This window comes from Topomyia yanbarensis, chromosome 2 (genome assembly GCF_030247195.1).
Source record: "Topomyia yanbarensis strain Yona2022 chromosome 2, ASM3024719v1, whole genome shotgun sequence".
In the NCBI taxonomy this organism is placed as follows: Eukaryota; Metazoa; Arthropoda; class Insecta; order Diptera; family Culicidae; genus Topomyia; species Topomyia yanbarensis.
In genome coordinates, this window is record NC_080671.1 from 200,285,006 (window position 1) to 200,307,819 (window position 22,814).

At 38.3% G+C, this 22,814-nt stretch overlaps 1 protein-coding gene across 4 annotated transcripts in view; it reads right to left on the reverse strand.

Moving 5' to 3' along the window:
* LOC131682674 (short neuropeptide F) overlaps positions 1–22,814 on the reverse strand; it is a 132,080-nt gene that overhangs the window by 16,687 nt on the left and 92,579 nt on the right. For all 4 annotated transcript variants that reach the window (XM_058964342.1, XM_058964343.1, XM_058964341.1 and 1 more), the window contains one exon: positions 10,440–10,597. In XM_058964342.1, coding sequence (XP_058820325.1) covers positions 10,440–10,597 — 158 coding nt within the window. The remainder of the gene's footprint in view (positions 1–10,439; positions 10,598–22,814) is intronic.

A 22,814-nucleotide genomic window follows, 5' to 3' on the forward strand; every position in this document is an offset into this window, starting at 1 on the left:
ATTTATTGTCTAATTTCAGCTTGCTTAAATTACTATACAAATAAAAATGAAACAAGAATACAATTCAATAAATAGATACAAGAAACAAGAAATCGTAGCATTGAGGAACGAATACACACAGCAAAATACTAAACATGATTCAATACATAGCTCCAGCTTGACGCAGCATAGTTCAGGAGGTTCTAGGGTTCTGGTATCCAAGTAGTATCGCGGTGGTCAATAAATTGACGGTACTTCACTGCTCGAGGCCAAGTCGTTGATTGTAAAGCAATTGGCTTCCATTTATCGTTGATTGTCACTTTGAATGATGCATAATCCAACGTACTGCAGTCTTTCCATTTTGGGACCAATTTCGTTGTTTTTATTTCGTCCACTGAATTTAGGCCTAGCGAGCAGGTGACAAGCTGAGTTATTTTACACTCGGTAACGCATCCTTCAATGTTTGTAAGAAAGAGGGAAAAATCGTTATTTTCTTTCATCGAATAGTTTGTCGCACGCAAATCCAAAGTATTGTTCGAGATCGGGTCTAATTTTGTTTTATTCAGCAGATTCGGCATGGATATCGGCGTCGAATGGTGCTGATCATGTCGTTTAACACTCGGAACAATAGTTGATAACGTATCCAAATTGCCAGCAACTTCGGTTTTGAGATGTTTCAGTTCTTGCTCAAATTGCATTGGCTGAGTTATCTTTGATTCTGGCACTACCATAGTATCGCGTGTCTTGAAAAAAATGCTTACGCAATGATCACAGATCCACAAGACATTTTCAGAAAATGAATCAATTTGTGATTCTGTAAGCCCCTCACAATCTGCATGGAATCGCTCTCCACATTTTCCTTTACACACAGCGTACGAATTTGTTTTACCATCGATCGGCAAGCAACACTTTTTGCAGTTCATTTCGCTAGCAACAAAGAGCACGAATGTGGCACGTTTGAAACAATGGCAGCAGTATCGGTGGTAATATTTAGGTTTTTGCAATTTTTCCTTCTTTTAGATAACAAAGCACTGACTATAATCATCTGGTACGATCCAATTTGGAACTGAATAAACTTTTCTAGGTGTTAACTTAAGGTTTTCAGAACTAATTATCGTTTATAGCAAGAGCGAGCAATCCAAGCGTCCAACGTAAACAAAAGAATTGTTTTTCCTGTAAACTATGGAGTTTTGTTGAATTTTACGATCACCAATAATTACAAATCGCTCCATTTGGAGTAGTTCACCAAGTCTAAAGTTGTTAGCTACTAAATCGCTGTTCGTTCTTTTATAAATAAAAGTTAAAGAGCAAACCAAAGACATAACTTAGACCATAGTCTTACTACGCGCTATCCAGTGAATAATGAAACGTATCAGAATGTCGCTAATAAAAAAATTCAAGGCAAATTTTTATGTCTCTTGCGCTAGATGTGAATATATTGAAAATTAGTACAAGATCGTTTAAATTTAATTTCGACAAAATAAAGCAGGAATTTAAACGTACCGTTCAGTACAACGGGAGCTAGTAATGTTTAACTTATAGAAGGTAAATAATATAATTAAAAGTCATCTTGCAGACCGATATTTTGAAACAGGTCCCGCTAGAGAGTCCACATATTTTTCATAAAAAAAATTGTCTGGTACCGAAATTGCCGGTACTGGCTTTTGTTCTGTACCGGTATTACGGTACCAAAAATGGGTCGGTATTCCTGGGATTTTTGGTACCGGTATTACCGGTACCACAACCCTAGTTGCAGCTGACTCACCACAAGACCGAGGTAGTGCTGGTCAGTAACTGCAAAAAAATCTAGCGTGTTGAGATCAGCGTCGGTGGACAATCCATCCCATCGATGCGTGGGCTAAAGCACCTGGTTGTGATGATCGATGATCGGTTAAATTACAACAGCCATGTCGACTATGTGTGTGAGAAGGCTGCGAGGACAACTAACGCATTGCATTGGAAAGGATCATGCCGAATCACGGAGGAGCAAGAGGCGGCACGAGACGCCTCCTGGCGGGTGTCTCATCCTCAATACTGAGGTATATCATACCGACCTGGACTGCTGTGCTGAACTCAAAGCAGAGCCGGACGAAGTTGACACGCACGTTTCGCCTAATGGCTGTTAGTGTCACGAGTGCGTACAGAACGATTTTGTCGGAGGTGGTATGCGTAATTGCCGGGATGATTCCCATCTGCATCACTCTGGCTGAGTGGACGTGGAATGCTATCAGCGGAGAAATGCACGTAATGCAAGGAGACTAGTCCGAGCGAACACGTTGGATAAGTGGCAGACAGAGTGGGATAACACGGAGAAAAGAAGGTGGACCCACCGATCCATCCCAAATGAGTCTGTTTGGGTACATAGGAAGCATGGAGAGGTGAACTTCCATTTGACGCAGTTTTGTCCGGGCACGGATGCTTCCGGAAGTACTTGCATCGATTTGGACACGCTTCGTCACCCCTTTTCCCGGAGTGTGTGAACGTGCAAGAGACACCGGAACACGTGTTCTTCGAATGCCCTAGATTCGAAGAAGTTCGAAGGGCTGTGCCTGTCTGCATCGTCGAAGAGATGTGCCACGACGAGCATACCTGGTCGCTGTTGTGCTATCTTATGACAAACGCCATTTTGGGACAAACTGAGTTAGATATGCCATATTACTTGTCTGAAAAATCTCTACAAAGTGGAGTTTTCAGAATTTTGAAATTCTACTTGGTTACTAAGATATACCGAGAAACATGATGAGAAATTATGAGTTTTTTGCTTCAAATCACTGTATCTTGGGATTTGCTCAAGTTATATTGAAGTTTTAGATGTTTTACATTTCTTATAAAAGAAATGTATAGAATTCGCTCAAACTTTAAGATTTTTTCCAAGGTCCGGAGAGCCGAGTCTTATATACCAATCTGCTCAGCTCGACGATTTGGGACAATGTCTGTGTGTGTATGTAAAGGACAAACTCTCATTCGTGTTTCTCACCAATGGCTGAACCGATCTTATCCAAACCAATTTTAAATGAAAGACCTATCAGCCAGACAGAACGCTTTAAATTTGTTTTTCATTCTGATGTTTATTTTCCAAGATATGAATGTTTGAATGTGTAAAAATGGCGTTTTTTGCAGTTTTTTAAGTTATCTGCCGAAATTGACAACATAGATTACCACATTATATATTTTTAGATAGCTTTAAAGAATACCTACAAGCTATAGATTGTTGAAATCGGACCATTATCAAAAGAGATATTTAGCATTAAATACGGACGAATTTTTTTTTATCATTTCCCATTGCCCGAATTATAACAAAAAACAGGTAATCTATTATTTTGACGTTAATATAACGGATAATTTTAGGTCAATAGTATCTTCGGAGAATTTAATGGAGGTAATATGCCCTTTCTTTTGGTATTGTGCTATTACGAGTGAGATATTTTCATAAATTTTCTTGGAAGTGATTGTATTGAAATGATGTCTTCAGCAAATTTGTAGCTCTTACTTATAAGTGGTGGCCAGCCCCAGCCGTGAGCACTGCTGAGACTCCCTGAAACAAAGGGTCGGCACGCTTATTCTGGAGTTTCGCGGGTAGCAAGGAAATGCCCGATTTTTAATTCTACTTTTATTTTCTTCACTTTCACAAACTCTTTCTTCTATCTCTTCTACTTTCCACTTCTTAATTCTATCTGACCTTTTTTGCTGCTTCACCACCTTATTCTCCCACTGTCGAACTCCCGTTCTCCTTTCCGCCGCGTCCACGGCCTTTGCCGTCCGCTGGACTGGAACCGATGAAGGGGTGGCGATCTTTAGTGTCGTTGAGTTACACCAAGGGTGGTTGCGGCCTTGGTCCTCGGCTAATCGATGGCAAGCCGGTATCCCGGAACAATGGCGTGGCGTAATGAAAGGCCAACGAACTGCGCGTCGGTTAGTTTTTTAGCAAAAACTGCGGGGTCCTGTTGTCCACTCCAGCTCTTCAGGTATATAACGCGCAGCTTCTTCGGTATATAACGCGCAGCGAGCTACCCAATCAGTTTGATCGCCACCCCACCCGTTCCTTCGCCTACCGCCACCGCTTTCTGTTGACGACCTCTGGTGGTGGGTTTTAAAAGCTATGGTGGCTGCATGCTGATGATAGTTGCTTTCCAAAGGTCTATCAACTGTGATTAGTGGAAGGTCGGTTCACAGTAAACACATCAAACAAACACAAACATTTCCTGCTTTATAATTTAAAAACTTATACGACAATTTAAAACACGCGGTAGTGTCAACAATCTTCACGGAGGAGACTTCCGACGCTTACATACTTTTGTGAATAACTTTACTGAAGACATGAAATATCTATTTTGAATACTTTGAATGGCTTGTTGTTTGTCGCCTATTTATTGTTCAATATAGTAATAATCCATTTAAATAAGCCAAACATTATTTCGATAAAACGAATTTTGCGTTTCATTCTTCTATCTACAACCGCTAGAAATAATCACCGAACAATTCCAAGTTGTCTGGAAGGAACTTGATGACTTTTCAGTGCAAAAATGTTCATTTGCGAGAACCTTCTGACTGCAATTTTTCTAACTTAACATATCGGAAAATAAAAAGCGAAATAAATATTTCCAAGCAACGGCGTAGCCAAGAGAAGGCTTTGGGGTTTAACACCATACACCCCCCCCCCCCACCAAAAAAATAGTGGATCGAAGTTAAAAAATTATTGATGCTGACTGATAACCTGTTGTTGTAAACATCATGAGGACTTTTGAAAAATTGTCGGAATGGGATCCGGATATGTAACTGATCTATTGGTCCTGATTTCATAATTGTCTAATAACATCAATATCAAATACCAGCCTGAAACATTCCAATAGAAAATTCCAGAGTTCTGAAATCAATCATAATCCTCAGATTTCCTTTCATATTGAGCTCGCTTTTGAAGAGATGTACCGTAATAAGGGTCTTTATTTAATAGGAAGCGAAGTTGATTCAATGTCTATGAAACACTGCTCACCAAAACATTTCATAACTTTCAACATTTGCTAGAAATGTTTTTACCTTTCTCATTCAGTCTAAAAATCGGTCTAGCCATCTCTGTTTCTTAGAGATGGCTGGACCGATTTGCACAAACTTAGTCTCAAAAGAAAGGTACAACCTTCCCATCTGCTGCTATTGACTTTTTCATTGATTGGACTTACGGTTCTGGAGTTACGGGTTGAAGAGTGCGATCACACAGCAAATTCCCATATAAATGAAATGAAAATTCTCAAAGGGGGGAGTAACGGAAAATTTGATTTTGAAATTTGTATTTTTGATGCCAAGTGACTTTAAAATGCATGAAACGGTGAGATTTGATGTAGCATCGAAACAAATTTTTTTGATGAAAGTTGACTTTGGCACATTTTTGCCTTTCTAATATAGAAAAAATTAAATTTAAAATTAAAATTAGTTTAAAATATCTTAACAAGTTGAACATTTTCAGCAGGGCCCGGACCTCCCGAATCCTCCTCCTTGATCCGCCACTGGTTTCAAGCGATGTTTCAGTATCGACAAATAGTATCTCAAGATCGTGGCTGTCGATCCATTGTATGTATGTGCAAATCGTACTGAAAATGAGCGACCGAATATAAAAGTCGCAAGGACAGAACATGCTTCGTAAAACCCGTTTCAAATATATTAGAATATAAAAACCAAATATAAACTTCAAGCATAAAAATCGGACTGGACATATCTTTGTAACAGTCGGATAAAAAAACCTTCAGTAAAAGAATCGGAAAGAAATATATCCGATTCTTACAAAGTAGCTTTTTTAGCCGACTCTTAATCGTGATCATCAAGATATACGGATTCTACTACGAGCGAATTATTTATTTTAAAACGATTTTTATACTGACGGTTCATCCTTGCCGAGTTTTATGGGTGAAAGCTTTTTAAGCGATTCTTATGCTGAAGAATTTCTGTCCGATTTTTATGCTTGAAGTTTATTTCCGATTTTTATATTTATAATATGTTTGAAACGGGTTTTGCGAAGCATATTCTATCCTTGCGACTTTTATTTTCGGTCGCTTATATGTAATATACATTTCCACCATTGTATAACATAACCAGCCATGGAATCGTAGTCTGGACAAATGAGAAAGGCACAATTGCACCTAGGTGGATTAAAACAGGTTTTTATTTTGGGAATGCGTCGAGTTGAGACGAAAACGTAATATTATGAATAACGAGGATAACACTTTCCGAATGAAGAGAGAAATTTATGAAAAATGGCGTTTTCCATTCGTCTCTAGCAGGTCCTGATCGATTTTGATGAGCATTTGTTTTTGATGTATGACCAATTATATGATAGGTCAAATAAATGTTCCAAAACAGTAATTTAAGGTCAAGATAGCATCATTTTGAAACCGCCAATTTCGGAGGTTTAGTATCTTCGATGAGTTTTACAAACGTTAAACAGCACATCATTTGATAACATATTTTTGACGTTATATCGACCAAGAAGTATTTACAGCGAATTTACTCAGGTTAATATTCATGTCTACAATCAAGTCTCAACAAATTCGCTAAAAACACGAACTCTGTTATTATTTTCTGAAAAATTAATTCTGCATAATTTTAAAACTTCAAAAATTATGGTTTCGGAATTATGCCGTTTGGACAGTGAGTTCGATTTTCACCAAACCCCCATTAATCTGAATTTCTGGCTACGCCGCTGACTTCAAGTGAGTAGAAACAAAGTCGTTCTACACTCGTTCGCAAGAAACTTCTTCGAATACTGAATATCTATTATAATACATTGAAAACCCGATTTTATCAGCCACATATGAATATATGTTTGATGGGCTCTAGCAGACGAACAAGACTGAATTCGAGTACACCCTTTCTTGAGTATGATTTCCTTATCATGAAGATGGAAATATGCAAAAATAAAAAAGTTCATCTTTTTTTTAATTTTATGCTAGAGAATCCCTTTAAAAGAAATTTATATTAAATAATCAGAAATAGTTACCAGACTACATCAAGGGATAGGAAGAATATTTTAACAGCTTCAGTTTATTATGAAGCAATGTACCCATTTTGCCAGCCCAAAATACACCATGAGACTGATAAAAACGGATCTTTATTGTATGTTTTATTCACAAAGTTCCACATTAATAGGTACATTCAATTTTTGGGGATTTTTATTATTGCATCGAACTACAGCAATATGTAGGTAGTTTTCAAGGGGTTATTTAATCGACTTCTTTCAAAATTTGGCGAACCTATTCCAATTAATTGGTATACTTAAGAGTTTATATGTTGCAGATATAGAAAATACTGAAATTTCCTGCTTTTTTCCTACACAATATTACAAAAGCTTATTGAACATTTTACCCTAATAAATTTGTGAACATTATGAACTATTTCAAATTTTTTAATAGTTTTATTTTTTATTAAGCCGTGATTTTTTAATAAATAGTGACCGTCGTTTCACAACACAGATTATTTTTCATGGCTTGCGGTGAGCACAATCTCTCGAATTGCTGAGCTGAAAATTATGGAATAGAGGTTTATTTTTGGTATTCTTTACAGATTTAACTCGCTGGGCAAATGGCTCTGAATGAGACCCGCTGGTGCCTTACGACGATTTCGCTAGATTTTCAAAGCATTGTGCACCCAGTGCATTAACGCAAGTGACGGAAGGTTATCGAAACGTTTCGTGAAAATGAAAATTCCAGTAATGATGATGATTTTCTCAAACGGTTCGGTTTCGAGAGGTTTTCATTTGTTCTTTGGCATTAGGATTAGCGACGATAATTCAAATCAAGGATACTACTGGGAAGGCACTTTTAGAAAATGCCGATGTCGAAGTAAAGTTTTTGAACTATGCACTTCAGAGGTAGCGTGATATAAGGAGCTGCGATTTCAATTCTTAGTTCTCAGTCGCGTTAGAAATTTGAGTAAAGTATAAACTTCAAATCGATTAAAAAAAAATCGATTTTTTTGGCTCAGAACAATATATAACCCATTTAGGAAAATTCAGTTTTCCCACCACAATGCATTGATTGAGGAATTTAGATATTTTAATAACAAAGCATTAGCAATAATTCGCTTGAATGCCTCTTTTATGGGCCCGTTTTTTTGCTTTCCTATTGATTTGGTTTGATATTTCTAGCACTGATGTTCTCGTATGGTGATTTGAACGATTCTCTGAGTCTTGTTACTATCCCATGTAGTATGTGTTATCAAAAACATCGTGAAGCATCAAGTTCTGAACGTTCTCAAATGATATTATATCCGAAGAGAGCGTTTTTATATGTAAAAATGCCTGAGGAACAAATGGCATAAAAATTTTCGAAAGAAAAATACACGAGTTGTGAGAAAAACACAGTTTAAGTTTTAAATAGGAAATGTGGCATATTTGGCAACACTGTAACCAAAAGTTACTATTTTTTATAGATTCCCTGATTCATATCCTTCAAAATGCATCTATCCGATTGTTTATTGACCAAATTAAACCAAAGATATGAATAAAAAAATATGTTTTTTTGTATGGAAAATTTTCCATGCACGATTATGACACGCGATACAAATTTTGTCATCAATACACGCCTATCACACGTGTGAGTGTGACTTTTGTTTACATTTTTAATAAAACTTGCAATGTAGTTCACCGAGCTTCGTAATATTTGAGAGGTTAATACAGAATATATAGAAGCATCAATTGTCTTCTCTGATTTAGTTCTACCATTTACAAGTTACAAGATATTCAATTTCAAACTTTAAAAATCGTTTTTCTCGAAATGTGCTAAATGGCGCTTGCCATAAGATAGCACAACAGCGACGATCTGTCAACAGAGCGTTTGCGAGTATACGGCGAAGGGACCAACAAAGTAGCGCCATTGGTTGGAACGCCGCCGTGAAACCACAAATCGGGTTTCGGGAGAAACTCCGCCACCGGGGAACTCTCCGACGGTGTAGATTTGGTCGACCGCCGGGGACCAGTTGAGTAGTACGCGACATAGCACCGGGTTCGGGACGTCGGGGCGCTAGCGAACCGTCAGGCTTCACCGGAATCGCTGGACTGACGTTGATACTCTACCGAGCAACGCCAATACACTACCGGTCTGGCATTTTAAGCTTTTTAAAACTTTACTATAAAAACACGCACACAGACATTTGTCGAATTCGACGAACTGAGTCGAATCGTATAATGGTATAGATTAGATTGATGATGTTGAGAGTGACCAAAAAAATACCCCGATTTGTATTATGGTATTGTATTCATTCTACACAGTATTTAATAATTGGACGAGGAAAAGAACAATGTAACAAAAATGATCATAATTTTTTAATCTTCAAAAAAATCGAAAAATTATATTACCTTGCCCACTATGAACAGTGGTAATTTAAAATTTTAAACTCGAATATCATGAAACGTTGTTTGTCCAAAAACGGTTTACCGGGATCACGATTACCGAAAAACTACTCATCCGGTTTTTTTTTATTTTTTTCAATTGTTCGCAATTAATTTTTCTCGTACCGTATGAATCTGTTTTTATGCATGTTTTTTTTGTAGATAAGAATTCTCTAAAAGGACTCAGAAAAACGACTTGTTGGGAGAAATGTTCCCTTATACCGAAAAAAATATTATTTGTTCAACTAATCGTTAAGGTATGAGGAATATTCTATTCTAATATTAATATACTAACGGGTGTTTTTGGGATTTGAGCAGATCAATTAGATCTGCTGGTGAGCAATGCAAGCCTCTTTAATAAAAAAGATTTTAGGGGATGTTAGTCATTATCATTATATTTGAAAAAAAACTGAAGTTTGTCTTTTTCACTGAACGATGTACTATCAAAAAACTGTAACTTTGATATAATTATGTCATTGCTACATACCTTTAAAAAATCAAACTTTCCTCGAGGTATGTAAACGATGGAAAAAAAATCCTTTGAATACTTAAATAGCTAGTGGATAGTATTTTAAAACGATTGGAATTTCTAACTACAAACAAAATTTGCCAGACCAATTACCTATTAATTACAGAAAACAGCATACGAGTATTCACGCAGCGGTATACGAATATGAGTGTGAATCACTGTACGTGCAATCTGACTTGCGTTATAGGATTTGCTAAACTGTAAGGTTGTTTGTCGAATTCGCTCTGAATACTGATGAATTAGAGTGTAGTAGAATACAAATCCTTAGAGAGAATTATAAGTTTGTTCCATTTAACGTTTAACCATTCCCCGTAAACACATTCTGACGCTTATCCTCAAACGAATTGTGACTATAGAAATAAACGACTAGCAAATATTAGATACATTTCACACTCTACATGCTTTCCATATTACATGATGTGCAATGCAACAACTTTGTATGCCGTTTAACGTTTTTATAGTTTGAAAAGTTATAGTCTTAACCCATTTCACTACTAGCACCCTACTCGACTGTACATGAAAGTGCTAAAACAAATATTAAAAGTTCTAGTGCTTTACCTCGGGCCGCACCGGCATTGAAGGATCACTGCGTCGTCCAAAACGCAACCGCAATGAGGGCGAGCGGACAGCTTTCCGCTTTATCTGGTGATCCGCATACGACACAGGGGCAGCGTACTCTCGTTGTAGCAGATACTCGTACAAGTCCTTTATGGTCCCTGGTTTGGTGGAAGAAGAAAAACGGGCATTATTACAAGGGATCTAGCTTTCTTTTCAGTTCGTCCACGATAATTGTCCTACGGGGACAGGGAAGCAGTAAAACTCAGTACATGCTGGGCAATTATACATGAACCCTCGAAGCATAAAGTTCATCCGCTTTGCAACTAGAAGAGTAAATAATTCCTAATTTAGTCCCACCTCCCCATCACGCCTTCTGGCAGTGTGTAACTTTACGCGGCTGGAAAAAGTGAGTTTCAACAGGTGTGCCGATTTACGTTTATCTTTCATTTTCTTTTGACTGTTTCGGCTGTTTGGAATAAACCTAATATAAAATTCAGCAAAAAAGTTGAATGTTCAACAAAAGCTTTGTAAGTTCACCTGTGTTACTTATGCACACAGTGACACAGGTGAACTTGGCAATAGGGGTAGAATATAATGTTCCAATATGAAATTCGGCGGACACTAATAATTGTGTGCGATTCGAGTGTATCGATTCTTTATTGAGAATTACCCGGAAATCTTGTTTTTAGAAAGTCGATGCAATTATTTCAAACGTAAGCGATAATGAAATGACTTGCCATCGATTTTTATAGTTTTTTTTTATTATCTAGCTCATAATTATAAAATTCCTTCTAAATCAGTAACATGATTTCTGTCTACATTGTATTATGAGTTGTTTTTATACAGCTATGGTTGAACCTGTGAAAACTCTCTGTGCAATATGGCCGACGAGTCTTTATTCCTTTTATTAGTCAGGATGTTACATTATTTCGTTAACAACTTGGTTTACAGAGATCGAGTTTCACTTAAATATGTAGTGTTGAATCTTTGCTTCGTTGCCAAGAAGTAGTATAATAAAAATCTTGGCCTGGGAAATTTGATATATATATATATATATATATATATATATATATATATATATATATATATATATATATATATATATATATATATATATATATATATATATATATATATATATATATATATATATATATATATATATATATATATATATATATATATATATATATATATATATATATATATATATATATATATATATATATATATATATATATATATATATATATATATATATATATATATATATATATATATATATATATATATATATATATATATATATATATATATATATATATATATATATATATATATATATATATATATATATATATATATATATATATATATATATATATATATATATATATATATATATATATATATATATATATATATATATATATATATATATATATATATATATATATATATATATATATATATATAGTCAATATTTGTATGCATGTAATTTATGGACTCCCAAACGGCTTAACCGATTGACGTAAAAACGTATACATAGTAGGCATTTGTTATTGAGCATGTTTGTGTGCTATTGCTTGGGGGTTATCTGCCCGCCAGATAGCGCTTCGAAACAAATTGTGTTTTACTCCTATTTCGTTGTAAGGCGCAGCAACGTGCTAGTTTTAAATGAAAATTACTATTTTTTACAAAAACAATTATAAGCAAACATCCCTTTAAATGAAAAATTATCTCAAAAACTCAACGTAGGGGTTAGGTATTTTTAACATAGAATGTGTATGCAAACTTTGAAAGAAATCGGTTAAGTAGTTTTTGAATGGCATGTATAACACCGCAAATCATGTTTTTTCCAGAGACGTTGTACAAAAAGCTTAGTCACCGACTAGTTTATCGATAGTTTTGCATAAAAAAATTACAGCATGTTATTGAAATGATACACTATAGGGCAGCTGACCCAATAGTTGCGATAGTAGGCATAGTTGTGATAGTGTTGAAAATTTGTTGTTTTTGATCATTTAAATAACGTTAAGGGGAAAATATCAGTTTATAAATTTCATATTTCTAATATTACTTAGAATACTACAAGAATTTGTGCTGTAATAGCATCAAATATCTGCAAAAAATGCTTTTTCTTCGCGGACTACACAACGACGGTAACCATTTCGCTAGCAGGAGTAGTTTTTTTTCTATGCGTATAACTAAGTGAAAACTAAACCGATCGTTTATATTTTTTCATATACTTTCTACTAAGAAGTTAAACCGTACTTTCCAATATCAAACGTTATTGTTTTGACTATTCTTTCGCATAAAAACGTGTATTACAACTATTGGGCCAGGGTAACCTAACATGTCGGTATAGTTGTAATAGTAGAGCCAGTTGTTTTTCTAAGTCCATAACTAAGTGAAAACATAACCCACCATGCATATTGTTACATATGCATTCTAATACTAAGCTAAACTGTACTTTTCAATGATCAAAAGGCATAGTTTCGGCTATTTTTTCGCATAAAACATGTATTACAACTATTGGGCCAATACGGTCTGCCATGTCGGTATAGTTGTAATAGTAATAGTTTTATTTTTCTAACTGCAAAGCTAAGTAAAAACAAAACGCAACATGAATTTTCATACATATGCATAAAAATAGGTTAAACTGCAGTTTCCAGTATCAAAAAAATAGCTTTGGCTATTTGTTCTCATAAAAAACGTATAGCATGACTATTGGGTCAAATCAGCCTGCCATGTTGGTATAGTTGTGTTACTTGTTGCATTAGTTGTACTACCATCACAGACTAACAGACATAACACTTAAAAGCAAAGCTTCGTCCGCTTTAACGGTCATTTAAACACATTTGAAATTATGGCGCCTCTGACATATGAACAAGCATATTGGGGAAAGACCACTAGTGAAAAATTGCTCCCAAACCTGAGGGGTATCCCACCAGCAAATGAGTGTTTGGGACCGTGAATAAAAGGTGGAGCTAGTGTTCTGGGAAAATGGTCAGATCGATGTTTTTTGAGGGAATTCCCACATAGTGTTATGTCTGTTAGTCTGTGCTACCATTTCCGTTCATCCCAAACTGGTACGGATAGATGTTTTCTTTTTTGTTTCCACTGCTGCTCCCATACTCTTATTCTGGTTCACTTTTTAATCGCCTGCTCTCTCAGTCTAGCTACCACTGATATGAGTTGTGTTTCTTTCTATTCTCTACATACATAGTTTGGGAATATGTAACATCTTTTTTCCATTCAAAAGATTGGGGTCGTTTTAACGAGGTTGACAACTTCAAAGTGACAATAAATTACGAAAATTACGTTCAATGGAAAAATAGAAATAGGTACACAAGTAGCCAGTTGTTGATTATTCGTAATTGTCATCGTTTATTATTTTTACTCTTTATGATTTTAACCAACAACACAAAAACACCTTTAACCTTTAAAAACCAAAAATCAAATTTGTTACAATTGTTTCAGAAATCTGTTATTCATCGTTACGGAACTATATGATACTTTGACATCCAAACGGCAACCCACGGTCCCACCTGTTCAGGAATGTCCGTTTCGGGGTCAAATCGTGAATTTTGATACCCATATTGCCAGTATCCCAATGAAATTTACAAATGGTATTCCAATACCGGATCATTCCTCCCTAACATCCGAAATCCCGACAATCAGATGAATTCATCCGGTTCATTTTCACAGAGTCTAAAAGTAGATGGGTTTCTGAATCCAAAACAGCTAAAAGAGTCAAAATGGGCTAGAAAATGCCGCAGTCATGAGCATTTCAGTTTTTGGGTACCCGGGTGCCCTTGTCGGCCTGTTATGGGGTAAAAAAATCTAGAAGCCCTTGTTCAGGCCCCCGTTTTCCACATCATCAATTTTATTCCCCAAAACGCTAAGCTTGGGGATGTTCTAAGATGTCACTAAATACCAATCCTCAGCTTGGAGAAGAACACTGAAATTTCATGGATTGAAATACGAAAAGATACCCGGGTATCCTGTCGAACACATTGCTGTAAAACCAAAAAAATGAAAATACATTAATAATTGTTTATACTATTTATAATATTATGCTATTAGAATTCGATAATGTTTAATGTTCGAATGATTATATTCGTTAAAATGGTATGAAATAACCCATAAGGATGAGCGAAAACAAATATTACAACTATTGGCGATTTGCGGCAAAGCCAAAATTAGTCATGCGACACCTATGATTCAGCTCATGAACTGGCAAAGTGATACAGTTTGCTTTTTTTTCACCCGTAAGTGAGTCGTAGCTTACAACAAAATCTTCATTATCTTCTCGGAAAAAGCTTACCACTGCCAAAATATGAATGAAACGAGTAAGAAATTTAGTTTTATTTGCAATTATTCTGAAATTACAGCCATTTGCAACTATTACACTCATACATTTCTTCGAAATGTAATCGGGGTATTATTGTGGTTATAAAAAATCGTTTCATAAATAAAGTTCCAACTCGAAATCGAGACCAAATCAGTACCAATGTCAAACTCCTTCATATTTTGAACTACGTAGGAGATTCAGTGAAGACTATCGGAGAGAAGGATCGGCTGTGCATGATACAAAGTTGACACTTTCCTATTAGCCGGATATATTCTTTCCTCGCCTGATCTGGAGAGTTTCATGAATTTTCACCATCTCATGAAGGTTTAGCTTAACTTAGGACGAACGGGAAATGCTGTTGCGGCGGCTACGGTGCTCAACAAATTACATTTCGAAACAGCGCGCATATAGCTCTGCGAATAATATTCGAAACCACCATGTTTTACACTCTTTTCGCAAGATATTTACTCATCATCTTATAAAATGATGGTTTTCCTTCATTTTCATAAACAATTATCAACAAATTGATCGGTAATTTGGTGTTTAAAAGTCATTTTTTACCAATGTTTACAGAAAATATATGCACTATGACAGAACAGAATCAAATCAGTAACACTTTCCTTCCAGCGCTATCTGCGAGCGGTTTCAACGTAGAATCGCCAATAGGAACATAGACTTCCAACTATAGGAACACTATCACAACTATTGGATCTTACACAGTGTTTCCTTTTTTTAAACATTTTGCAAAAAGTAGAGGTTTAACTTACATGTATTGATTTTTTTTAGCTGTAGAATTGAAAAATCTTTCAAATAAATACAAATACATAGCATATATAAGTAAATTTGAGTTAGTTTACTTTTAAAATTGCTTAGGCGTTGGCGTAGTTCATCCACTATTGGGTCATCTCCCCTAATGTACAAAAGTTTTGATAAATTTGTTTTTTTCGCGCTGAAACCTTTACCCCCACCCTATTTTCATATTTTTTCAGCGCAGCATACAAACACCTTTTGTACATTATATCGTGTAATTAAATAATAAGGGTTTTCTTTAAAAGTGCGACACGTATAAACGATCTAAATAGTCAATGTACAAACATGGATTCACGCATGAAGTCTGGTAGAAAACTTATCTATGACCACATACCACATTCAAATCGTTATAACTTTCGATTCTGTCAATGATACTTGTTCAAACTTGCAGGGGATATACTTGAATACTATGTCTTTCGAATGCCAAGTACCAAATAAGTAGACAAATATTTTTTTGTTTATAAAGATCAAACCAAACCTGTGGGTGTTTGCTGGTAGCATATGGAACGTGTCATAAAACTTCAAATAGCCACATCTCTCGATGCATCATTGTGCAATTCATTGAGAAGATGCTTGGATACTGTATCTTTCGGATACCGTATGCCAAATTGATCTTTTTGCCTTTCTCATATAAAGAAAGGCTATGCAATCACTGTAAAAATCGACTTTTTACCCGAGGCCCGGAGGGCCGAGTGTCATATACCACTCGATTCAGTTCGTCGAGATCGGCAAATGTCTGTGTGGTATATATGTGTGCGTGTGTGCATGTGTGTGTGCCATTTAAACTCACACAATTTTCTCAGAGATGGCCGAACCGATTTTCACAAACTTAATTTCAAATGAAAGGTATAACGCTTCGATAAGCTGCTATTGAATTTTTAGTTGATCCGACTTCCGATTCCGGAGTTACGATTTTTATAAACTTGATTTCAAATGAAAGATACAGTAATGCCATTGACTACTGTTGAATTTCATTCTGTTTTGACTCTTGGTTCCGGAGATACAGGTTGGTTAGTAAGGTTACACTGGAATTTTCCATATAAATCGGTACAATCGTAACACCACAGAGGCTAAAAACTATTGAAATGGCCACCAAATTACTTCGATTCACACGTCCAGATCACTGATTGCCAATCGAATATTCTTTGGATATATTGTCCACTATCGACGATTCCGGAAGTCCCGGAATCCGGGCATATTCCACAATTTAAGTCACATCGGTTCTTCGGTGATGACTGAACCGATGTTCTCAAACCAAGTCTCAAATGAAAGGCAACATTTGCGGTTGAGTATTGTGTTGCCACTCAGCACATCCCCCCTCCCCTTGCTCTAACACCACGCTTCTTCATCGCTCCTCTTCCTTTGGACCACCCTCACATCCTTCATCCACACCGAAATAAGACAAAGGATTTCTGACGCATCCTCCACTCCCACTCTAGAAAACCCCCACCCGCTCCACTTCCAAACCCATTCCACCAACATTTCAAAATATAATCACATGAAGATAACGTTGAACTCATGTTCATTAATGGCGTTTTCGTTTTTTCTTGGTGCTACACCGGTGTAGTGCAAAGAAAGAGATAGACTGATTACACCCAAGTTTGAATGAGTGCAGCACCGACTACACCGGTGTAGTACACTGTCAAAAACGAATATGCCATAAGTTAATTAAAACATAGTAACAAGTTAATTAAAGCACGGGGCTAGTTGGTGGTTGGGGTAAGTTGGCGGAATCCCTTTGTCTTTGTTTCTATTATTATTATTATTATTGTTATTTAAAGTGAGTCTGCGTCTACTTTCGTGGTAGTCGTGGGATACATGCTAAGTGAAATAAGAATGTAATAGACATTTACACAATTCTATTGAACAAAACCAGTTCAATAGAATTGTGGAGTGAATCACAGTTTGGATAAATGAGAAAGGCGCAATTGCACCACTAGGTGGATTGAAACAGGTTTTGCCTTTCTCATATAAAGAAAGGCTATGCAATCACTGTAAAAATCGACTTTTTAACCGAGGCCCGGAGGGCCGAGTGTCATACACCATTCGATTCAGTTCGTCGAGATCGGCAAATGTCTGTGTGTGTATGTATGTGTTTTTTTTTTTTTTTTTTTTTTTTACAATGGAGAAGACCTTTATGTCCTAGCCCAGTACACGTGCTAACGGTAGGGTCCAATCTACCACACGGGGTGCACTGGGGGCGTGTCGGACTCAAATGGTGACCAGCCATTAATACCGACTAAACTCCATTGGGCTCCGCCATCATTCCTCCCAGGAACTACCTCTCGGTATTACTTCTGGGGGGATGGCTGTACTGAATGTACTCATTCACTCTCACTCGCGCGATCATACATCCTGTATGAGGCTTACTTGGGTGCTCTCTCAATCACACTTTGATTCACTCTCAAACACTCCCACATGAGGCTGACTTTTGTGCTCACCTTTTACGTTCCATGCGAGGCTGACTTGTGTGCTCACCTTACTCATTTCTTGCTAGGCTTACTTTTGTGCTCGCCCTACCCATCCATGTGAGGCTGACTTGGGTGCTCACCCTATCACCTGATTCACTCTCAATCGTGCCACTCTATTGTACCTTTGTCACTCCCTCTGGCATCCCATGTGGGACATTTTTCTTAGGCCCCACTTCTGACATACCATGCGAGGCTGACTTTTGTGCTCACCTTTTTCATTCCTTGCTAGGCTGACTTTTGTGCTAGCCTCTACCAACCTGTGAGGCTGACTTTTATGCTCACCCTTAACATGCAGTGTGAGACTGACTTGGATGCTCACCCTTTCACTCCTCTGCCACGCCATGAGGCATCGATAGCTTAGTTCCAACATACTACGCTACGACCCTCCCGTCTTGGCATGAGGCAGTCCACTTATACGCCTATACACTCACTCTTCTGTCTTGCTTCGGGGTGGCTGGGTTTACCCCTTACGCGGTTGCCATTCGCTGCGCCAACCTACCTCGGCATGAACAGACCATTCACTCTCTTATTTTGCGCTTGGCCTTTTTCGCTCCAACTAACCAATCACTAGTTAGCCGTGCCCGCCGTCTGTTGCTCGGTTCGCCAGATTACCTGTAGCCTACTGGCAATCTGGATGGTAGCAGCCGAGACTGCGTTCCACTTCTCCACCGTTTGACACATCCGCTGAATAAGGGTATCCGGGGTTGTGTCCCAGCCACAGACGTCAAGCATTGCTCTTCTTTCGACGTCGAACCGATGACATACGAACAGTATGTGCTGGGCAGTTTCATCTACACCTGGGCAGTCCGGGCAGACTGGGACCTCCGCGTGTCCGAACCTGTGGAGGTACTGACGGAAACACCCATGGCCTGACAGGAATTGTGTCAGGTGGAAGTGAACTTCCCCATGGGGTCTTCCCACCCAGCTCGATATGCTAGGTATCAGCCGGTGGGTCCACCTACCTTTCGAGGAGTTGTCCCACTCACGCTGCCATCTGGCGACCGAGGTCACCCTGGTGCGCTCGCGGGCTCCCCTATTTCCACGTAGCTCAAAGCACTCCTCATCTTCCCGAATGACCAGCCCGACTGGCATCATGCTCGCTATCACGCAGGATGCATCGTGTGATACCGTGCGGTAGGCAGATATCACTCTGAGGCACATCACGCGGTAGGTGCTCTCCAGTTTCTGTAGGTAACTGGTTACCCTCAGTGCTCTTGACCATGACGGGCCGCCGTACCTGAGGATAGATACGGCAACGCCTGCCAGTAACCTACGTCTACTGGCGCACACCTTTGAGCTGTTGGACATCATTCTCGATAGTGCCGCAACAGCAGTCGACGCTCTCTTGCACGTATAGTCGACATGGCTGCCGAAGGTCAGCTTGTCGTCTATAATGACTCCGAGAGACTTCAGACTTCGCTGTGAAGTGATCGCGACTTCTCCCACATGGATAACTGCATGTTGTGCCGACTTGCGGTTGTTGACGATAACTACCTCCGTCTTATGATGAGCGAGCTCCAGGCCTCTCGCGCTCATCCATTCCTCCACCGTGCTAATCGCGTGTTCTGCGGTTAGTTCTACCTCAGGAATTGACTCCCCGTAGACCTCCAAGGTTACGTCGTCGGCAAAGCCGACGATCTTGACCCCAGGAGGGAACTTCAGTCTCAGAACCCCGTCATACATGAGGTTCCATAGCACCGGGCCTAGGATCGAGCCCTGCGGGACTCCGGCGGTAATCGGAACCCTTTTCTGACCGGCATCGGTCTCGTATAGCAGTACGCGGTTTTGGAAGTAACTTTCCAGGATCCGGTACAGACCCACCGGTAGGCTAAGCCGGTGTAACGAGAGCGCGATGGCATCCCAGCTTGCGCTGTTGAATGCATTCTTCACGTCAAGTGTCACTAACGCACAGTATCGAATACCTCGCCTTTTTCGTTGGATCGCTATCTCGGCAGTATTTATCACTGAGTTGAGAGCGTCCACTGTGGACTTACCCTTCCGAAAGCCAAACTGGTTGCTTGACAGACCGTCCGTACCTTCCGCGTACGGGGTGAGCCTGTTGAGGATGATCCTCTCAAGCAGTTTGCCAGTCGTGTCTATCAGACAGATTGGTCTGTACGCCGATGGGTCGCCTGGCGGCTTCCCGTATGTATGTGTGTGTATGTATGTGTGTGTATGTATGTGTGTGTATATGTGTGTGTGTCATTTAAACTCACACAATTTTCTCAGAGGTGGCTGAACCGATTTTGGCAAACTTAGTTTCATCTGAAAGGTATAACGCTCCCATAAGCTGCTATTGAATTTTTAGTTGATCCGACTTCCGGTTCCGGAGTTACGGGTTGAAGAGTGCGGTCACACAGCAAATTCCCATATAAACTGGTACCACCATGATGTTAAAATGATGTAAAACATATTAAAATTGATGTAACATTACTCTAGTTTGCGGGTCTGGATCACTAATGATCAATTAAAGTAGCTTTGACCACATTGGCCACCTATAACGGTTCATGACGCCCCCGGTGAACCCGCCAAGTTCCTAAGCTAATATCACACCCATTCCCCAGCGAATTCTCTTCCGATTTTTACAAACTTGATTTCAAATGAAAGATACAGTAATGCCATTGACTGCTGCTGAATTTCATTCGGTTTTGACTCTTGCTTCCGGAGTTACAGGGGTGTTAGTAAGCATACACTGGAATTTCCCATATAAATCGGTACAATCGTAATACCTCAGAGGCTAAAAACTATTGAAATGGTCACCAAATTACTTCTAATCGCAGATCTAGATCACTGATTGCCAATCAAACATTCTTTGAATATATTGTCCACTATCGACGATTCCGGAAGTCCGGAGATCCGGGCATATTCCACAATTAAAGTCACATCGGTTCTTCGGTGATGACTGAACCGAAATTCTCAAACCAAGTCTCAAATGGAAGGCAAAATATGCAGTTGAGTATTGCGTCGCCGCCCCTCCCCCTTGCCTTGCCCTTACACCTCCCTCCTTCACCACTCCCCTCCCCTTGGACCACCCTCACGCCCGCATTTCTTTCATCCACCCCGTATACCGAAAAAAGATGAAGGATTTCTGACGCATCCTCCACTCCCACTCTACTAACCCCCCATTCCCTCCACTTTCAAACCCATTCCACCAACATTTCAAAATATAATCACATGAAGATAACATTGAACTCATGCTGATAAGCTAATTAAATATTATTCTTTTGTCTTACTCATAGGTTATGCAATTGCTCCAAAAACCGACTTTCTAACCGAGGCCCGGAGGGCCGATTCTCATATAACATTCGACTCAGTTCACCGAGATCGCAAAATATCTGTGTGTATGTATGTGTGTATGTATGTGTGTATGTATGTGTGCATGTATGTATGTATGTATGTATGTATGTATGTATGTGTGTGTATGTGCGGATTTGTTAACAAAATGTCCACATCGGTTTCTCGGAGATGGCTGAACCGATTTTTACAAACTAAGATTTAAATGAAAGGTATAATATTTCCATAGGTTGCTATTGAATTTCATTTTCAACCGGCATCTTGTTCCGAATTACGTGTTGAAGAGTATGGGTTCAAAACAAAATTTGTTGATTTGTCCACATCGGTTTCTCGGAATTTTCTGAACCGATTTAGCAAACTTGATTTTAAATGAAAGGTCCATCAGCTGCTGTTGAATTTTGTGTGGATCCGAGTTCTGGTTCCTGAATTACAGGGTGATACGTACGATCACGCAGCAAATCCCGATTCTAACGAATTCTGCGATGAATGTAAAAAGGTGAATTTTTGAATTGTAGATCTAGGTCACCAACAGTCATTCAAAGTCTCTTTGGCCACACTGGCCACCATCGACGGATCCGGAAGCATCCAAATTCAGAATAACGGTTATATTGGTTTCTCGAAAATGACTATACCGATTTGATCAACTCAAGTATCAAATGAAAGGTGTTGCGTCCCCGGAAACTGATATTAAATTCCATCTCCATCCGACTTCCGGCTCCGGAGTTACGGGTTGTGGAGTGCGATCACATAGAAAACTCCGATTCAAACCGATACCGCGATGAATGCAAAAAGGTGCTCTTATATATACTTACCAAGTGTAATAAGAATGAATGACATTTCCATAATGTTATATTGTACGAACCAGCTATTAAATCATAGTGTGAAGAAATGAGAAAGGCACAATTGCACCTCTAGGTGGATTAAAACAGGTTTTTTTTTGTTATTAATGGTTTTAGACACACCGTGCACCCTTAAAGCCTATTCTTTTCAATAAAACTTGTATAGAATGTGAATTTTATTGCTCGTACACACCAGAAGAGATTTATCAATTACAGTTAGATCAGAATAATTCGTTTTAAAAGTTTTGTTTCACATATGGTCGGCAGGGATGCCACATTGAAATCTGTGTTTCGGCCAAAAAAATCTTTTTGCCATCTGTGATGTATAAAATAGGAAAAAATCTGTGAAAATCTGTAATAAATTTCCAAAAAATCTGTGAAAAATTACATTATTTCCAAAAATCTGTGAAATTTTTATCAAAATACCAAAAATCTGTCATCTGCGAAAAAGAATCTGCGATCAAAAATTGTGAAAAAAAATCTGTGACATTACAGAAAAATCTGTGAATATGGTAACCCTGATGGTCGGTCTTAACTCAGACCGGACTGAGTCGCAAAACTTTGAAAAAATGAGATAATCACAGCGCTGGATGAAGAATTTCTT